This window comes from Mus caroli, chromosome 6 (assembly GCF_900094665.2).
Source record: "Mus caroli chromosome 6, CAROLI_EIJ_v1.1, whole genome shotgun sequence".
NCBI classification, from domain to species: domain Eukaryota; kingdom Metazoa; phylum Chordata; class Mammalia; order Rodentia; family Muridae; genus Mus; species Mus caroli.
In genome coordinates, this window is record NC_034575.1 from 115517052 (window position 1) to 115523796 (window position 6745).

General features: G+C 45.4%; 1 protein-coding gene across 1 annotated transcript in view; it reads left to right on the plus strand.

The window, feature by feature from the left end:
• Il17ra (interleukin 17 receptor A) overlaps positions 1–6745 on the plus strand; it is a gene marked incomplete at its 5' end in the record, with an annotated part of 21717 nt that overhangs the window by 2315 nt on the left and 12657 nt on the right. The window contains one exon of the mRNA XM_029478251.1: positions 6642–6666. Coding sequence (XP_029334111.1) covers positions 6642–6666 — 25 coding nt within the window. The remainder of the gene's footprint in view (positions 1–6641; positions 6667–6745) is intronic.

The following is a 6745-nucleotide window of genomic DNA, read 5'->3' on the forward strand; positions in this document are numbered from 1 at the left end:
GCTCAGTGGTCTCTGAGTTCCATTCCCAGAACTGCACAGAGAAGAAACACTGCCCCCCACCCCCACATACACACATACACCATCTATACTCACACACACACACACACACACACAGATACCACATACACCATACACACTCACTCACACACACACCACATACACCATACACACCACTTACACCATATATACCACATATACCATACACACCACATACACCATACACACTCTCTCTCACATACACATATGCACACACACCATATACATACAAACAGACTCACACACACCACATACACCATACACACCACATACACCATACACACTTATTCACACACACATACATACATACTCATATACCATATATCTATATATCTATATCTATCTATCTATCTATATATATATATACACACACAAACACACTCACACACACATATACACACCACACATATACCATATACACACACACTCACACACAAAAACACACTCAGACCATATACATATACACACAAACACACATCATTCACACATATAGACACATATCACACACAAATATACACACCATAAACACATACCCACACACACCATATATATATACAAACACATAACACATATTGACACACTAAAAACACACACACACATGCACACACACGCCGTTTTAGTGGACAAAGTATGCTTTATTTCCATCATGAGAGGAAGGAGGCTTCAGTTTACCTGCTGTGTTCCTTGGTCCCTGCTGCAAGCACTAGGGACTTGGTGAGTGTATGTGGCATGAAGTACAAAAACTAGAAGAAGATGGAAGGGCCCTCTGTTTTCCAAGCAGTGGTAAACTGAGGACATTGCATGTGTTTGGGTTGGCTGGAATTCGCACCTCAAAACCTGGATGACTGTAATGTCCCCACAGAAACCAACCCTGAAGACACCAGAAGTGATTGTAGTTCCCGGAATGTTTTTTTTTTTTGTTGGCCTGCCTAGGTAGGCCTCTTAGTTCCCCATTTACTGCCATTCTTGAGGAAGAAGCCCTGTAAGCAGCACCCGGGAGTTCATCAGCGTGAATGCTCACACTGCTCACAGACAGGATATCTGTTACCATTGCCAGTTCGTTTTCCTGAGTGCTTGTGGTTTTGACTTGTGGTAGAATGACTGTTTGGCATCGCCCCTGTGTCTTGTGGTCACCGGAAGCTGTGCTCAGCCCTTCCACTCTTCCCTAAGTTAAAAAGTTGTGTTCTGGGCTTGTGAGATGGCTCAGTGGGTAAGAGCACCCGACTGCTCTTCCAGAGGTCCAGAGTTCAAATCCCAGCAACCACATNGTGGCTCACAACCATCCNTAACGAGATCTGNCGCCCTCTTCTGGAGTGTCTGAAGACAGCTACAGTGTACTTACATATAATAAATAAATAAATCTTTAAAAAAAAAAAAAAAAAGTTGTGTTCTGCGGGTGCTCCCCTGGCGGACTTTAGCATCAATTACCAACGAGCAGACCAGAGCCTGGTGTTCAGTTAGAGAAGACCTGGACCTAGCCAAGCCTCCCCATCCCCTGTTCCTAAGTCCTGTGTCCTCACCTCGCAGGGTGTTGGGAGGGCCTCCTCATGGCTCTGTCTGTGAAGGCCTCAGGCTGCGTTCACTGGGTGCTCTGCCAGCCCGTGTCAGTCAGTTGGCAATGTTTGCTCAATGCCCAGAGCTAAACACTTCTTCTTTTAATTGTCCTGCTGTNNGTACAGAGGAGAAGTCTGTGTGTTGTAAACATCCCTTTACTGGAGGCAGGGTAGCGGTGCNGGGCATGGTTCTGGAGCAAAGCAGGCTCACTGCAGCTCTGGAACCTGGAGTCACCTGGCTACTCTCCCTAACAGGGGAGACATGTTCTGAAATGTGTCTTGGTAGGTGACCTAATTCTGGTGTGAACTTCACAGAGTACACATACGTGTACAGACCTGGAGGGTACCATCAGCGCAGCCTCTTGATGTAGCCAAAGATGTGGTAAGCAGATATGTAAGACTGCTGCCAGCATTACAGTTTACAGTGAACTTTTAAAGTATATGCTTAGAATAATGATAAAAAGCNCAGTTCAGTGTTAGCTGCTGTCATAATCTCTTCATCATTCTGAATATTCTGTGATTTCTCCAGGATGGCTAACAATGCCATTCCTCAGGAGGTAGCTGCTGGTCAATGATATTCGTNTTGTTTGGTTGCTTGGTTGGTAGGTTGGTTGGTTTGGTTTGGTTTTTTAAGAGGGTTTCTCTCTGTAGACCAGGCTGGCCTTGAACAGAGGGCCACTAGAGAGACACTGAGGTTTTTGTTTTAAAGAGCATATCTTGTACTCACCTTCAACCCCAGGACTCAGTCCCTGAGTTTGAGGCCAGCATGGTCTACAGAGCGAGTGTACAGCAGGGCTGTATAAAGAATGAGTGTCCTTCATAGAGAATGAGTGTCCTTCTGTTTGGGGGAAGGAGTGGTTGGTTGGTGCTGGTGCCTGGGGCCGTGCAGGGTGAGCATGTGTGCATTTATGCTGTTGGGATTGAACCTAGGTCGTACATGTCCTTAAGCATTTCCTAGTGACTTATCCCTTAGTCCCAGGAATAGGACTTCTGAAAGGATTAAGGGGACAGCTGGGGAGCAAATCATGGGCAGAACAAGATCTACATTAGAAGTGTCCAACGGGGCTGGTGAGATGGCTCAGTGGGTAAGAGCACCCGACTGCTCTTCTGAATGTCCAGAGTTCAAATCCCAGCACCCACATGGTGGCTCACAACCATCCGTAATGAGATCTGACGCCCTCTTCTGGTGCGTCTGAAGACAGCTACAGTGTACTTACTTATAATAATAAAGAAAGAAAGAAAGAAGTGTCCAACGATGATACCAAATGCATTTTATATTAAGAAGATTNTAGGGGCTGTTGGTGGTTCACTGGGTAAAGGTGCTGGCCTCCATACCTGACAACCTGAGTTCAATCCCTGGAACCAACAAAGTGAAAGGGAAGAACCAATTCCTGAAAGTTATCTCCCGGCCTCTCTGTGTGTGTGCCTGTGTGCATCACACACACAATAAGTAAAAATGAAAAAAAAGTTGTAGGGGCTGAGAGACTTTGTGGGTAAACGCTTGCTAAGCAAGCATGAAAGCCCGTGTTCAGATTTCTACCGACCACAAGCCAGGTGTAGCAGCTGTGCCTATAACCCCAGTGTGTGTCAGAGGACAGAAACAAGTGGATCCTGAGGGCTCACTGGCCGTCTTAGAACACTGAGTTCCAAATTCACTGAGAGCCCTTGTCTCAAAAGGATAAGGTAGAGAAAGATGCTGTCTCAGAACAAGACAAGGTAGAGAAGCTACAGGGGCGGCGCCTTGACCTCAACCTCCGGCTCCCACACACCTGCACACAAGTACATGTGCATACCCCAACATCAGTGCACATTCTATATTGAAATTAAACTATAAGTAAAAATAAATAGGGGTGGAAGGGATGGCTCAGTGGTTAAGGATACTGTCTGGTCTACCAGAGGACCAGCGTTCAACTCCCAGCCACCATATCGTGTGGCTCACAACTACTTATAATTCCAACTTCAAGGGATCCTGCTTCCATTTCTAACTTCTTCTGGCATGCAAATGGCACACAGATACACATGCAGGCAAAACACCAGGNACATACAATAATTTTTTTTTATTTTAAAGAAACATATGTCTCTTCCCCAAATAATATTCTCATTTGCTTATCTCATTTTAAATCCTTTGTTTAGATTAATATCATAAACTTTCATCTTTAAATTCATTTTTAAATTTTATTTATTTACATCCCAAATGTTGCCCCTCAAAGATTTTTTAAATATTTATTTATTTACTTAATGTATATGGGTGCACTGTCACTGTCTTCAGACACACCAGGAGAGGGCATTGGATCTCATTACAGATGGTTTTCAGCCACCAGGTGGTTGCTGCCCCTCAAAGATTTATTAATTTTACATATATGAGTGCTCTACCTGCTTGTATGCCTGCAAACCAGAAGAGGGCATCACATCCCAATATAGATGGTTATAAGCCAACATGTGGTTGGTGGGAGTTGAACTCAGGACCTCTGGTAGAGCAGACAGTGCTCTTAACTGCTGAGCCATCTCTCCAGCCCTTTAAATTCGTTTTTATTAAGTAATGTAGGGATTCCTTTTTAAAAATTGTACTGGGATATTTAAAACAGCTCCCTAAGTCACATTCAAGCCTGCTCCCCAAAGGCAGACACTTATAATGGACTTGTTTGTTTCTTTTGACACCTACGTTTTCGCAGTGTGCCTTTTAAGTTACCCCTGGTAATAGAGGAAACATCACTTGCTCCAGATCTCTGCTTTCCCATTACATTTGTNTCATGGTTTGATTTTCAGCTTCCTGTTGTTACAGCAAGGCAGCTGTTGTCTCTGGTGAGGCAAGAGATGCACTTTGATAAACATATTTCTGGTAGTTACTCCCCTCTCCCCTTCACAGATGATCACACATCCAACTATTAACAAGCAAGACTGAAACTGTAGGGCTTGAAGTATCAAGCTATTTCTGTCAGTTGTAGCAAGCTAGTCAGCCAAGTGTTTCCAAACCCCTCCCACTTCCTCCTCTTGTCAGGATAGGTACCATCTTGCCCTGGATTTTAAGTAGCTTCTGATGGGTAAGAGGGAGTTCCCCCAAATGGAGTATAGCTGCCTGTTGTTTCTGTAAGAGTTCCCAGTCTCAGGAGCAGTTTCTGTCCTCTGTGTCCCAGTTCACAGGAGTGTGGATGGGAAGAGAGGAGCAGGCTTATAGGAGTTAATCTCAGAACATGGTGTGCTGTGTGTCTGTCGGAACGAGCAGAGACATCGAGATAGGTCTTGTTTTTAAACCTGCAAGGACCATTTGGCAGGCTGTGATGTTAGCCCAGGGCAGTGAAGGACAGTTAGTCACAAAGAACTGGGAGACGTACATGAAGTCTGGACCCCAAGAGCATGTGAACTGGTGTCCCAAACAGGTAGGAAGGACANAGATGAAATAGTAGGCTCAGAATGGATCCTGGCATGATAGCAGGACCATCCTGTACCCTATTTTATGAATGAACCCTGGGGCATCACATCGCCGACCCTCTGGAGAGACAGCTGTCAATCAGTGTCTATCCTAGACACGGTGCGGTACTGTGCACCCATCATCCAGGCCTTGCCTCTGCTGNACATCAGCTTCACGGGATGGTGTGGGCCAGTCTGGGCAGTTCAGGCCTGGAAGTGACACANCTTGAATTCCAGAGCTTCCTTGCTATCTTGCCAGCAGGGACTGTGGTCACTCCTTAGAGTCCCAGATTCCAGCTCTAGAGGATGCCCCCTATCACTTGTGACAGAGATTGGCAGGAAGGTAGCTGTATGGGCAGTGTTGCCAGTGAACTATGCATAATGACTCAGGGTTTCAGGACTAGGTGAGAGTTCTGTGGCATTTCCTAAACTGATGGCCAGCCTGAGGACAGCAGCCCAGTGTTTACAGTGTTTGTGAAGCAGAAGTGAGAAGTGAAGGTCTGCTTCATCATCTCCCATATCCACTTCCTGCCCTGCAGAGTCTTTACTCCTGTGGTTAGCTTAATTTCCAGCAACAGTGTGAAGTTGGTGTTAGACTATTCTGANTTTTAAAAAAGATGTATGTATTTATTTTATGTATGTGTGAGTACACTGTTAGCTGTACGGATGGTTGTGAGCTATCATGTGGTTGCTGGGAATTTGAATTCAGGACCTCTGCTCACTCTGGTTGACCNNACTCGCTCTGGTCGGCTCTGCTCGCTCNGGCCTAAAGATTTATTTATTTTTATATCTATATCACTGTCTTCAGACACACCAGAAGAGGGTGTCAAATCTCATTACAGATGGTTGTGGGCCTCTATGTGGTTGCTGGAATTTGAGCTCAGGACCTTCAGAGGAGCAGTCAGTGCTCTTAACCACTGAGCCATCTTTCTAGCCCAACTACTCTGATTTTATGTTGAAGAAATTGAGGCTTTGAGTAAGGTGATTCAACCAGGGCTGTGTGTGTGTGTGTGTGTGTGGCGTGTATGTGTGGTATTGTGGTGTGTGTGTGGTATATGGTGTGTGTGTGGACGCCCAGAACAGTTATTTAAACTTTTCCTAACAAGTTTATAAATTTGATGCTTCACCTCTTAGGAAAATTAGAAACCTTGGAATTTTAAGACCTTCTTTTCCAGATCCCCCTCTCTGTTTTGTAGTTTGTTTTTGTTTTTATTATTATTTCTTTTTATTGTTTCAATCCCCAGCCCATAACAGTTATTCAAAAAGCCTCCAAGTCTAGCCTTGCTTGGCAGCGCATGTCTTTAGTCCCGGCACTTAGGGTAGAACACAGCTGTTCTCTGTGAGTTCTAGGTCAGCCAAGTCTAGGATATACTGTGAGGCCCTGTCCCCCAAAGAAGCCCCGCCTCCCAAAGAGAAAAGCCTCCAGTTCTGTTTGCTCTCTGCCTACCACTCACCTCCTTGACTGGACAAAGAGGAAAAAAAGTGCAGAAGACTTTTGACTACTTGGCAGCAGAGCAGCTCCCAAAAGTGAGCTGGGAGGGAGACAGGTACTGTGTGAACCGCTCTCAGGNGCCTGCCAGGCAGCGGGGCCACTGGGAGCCTGGTCTTTCTCATCTGTAACCAACACTTCCTTTCTTCCCACAGGGGCTGAGCTGCAGAGTCAAGAATAGTAAGTCCTCTTTTTTGTTCCACGTATTGCCTCAGTTCATACAGTGAGGGCCTCCCACTGACTTCACAGGACAGCCTCC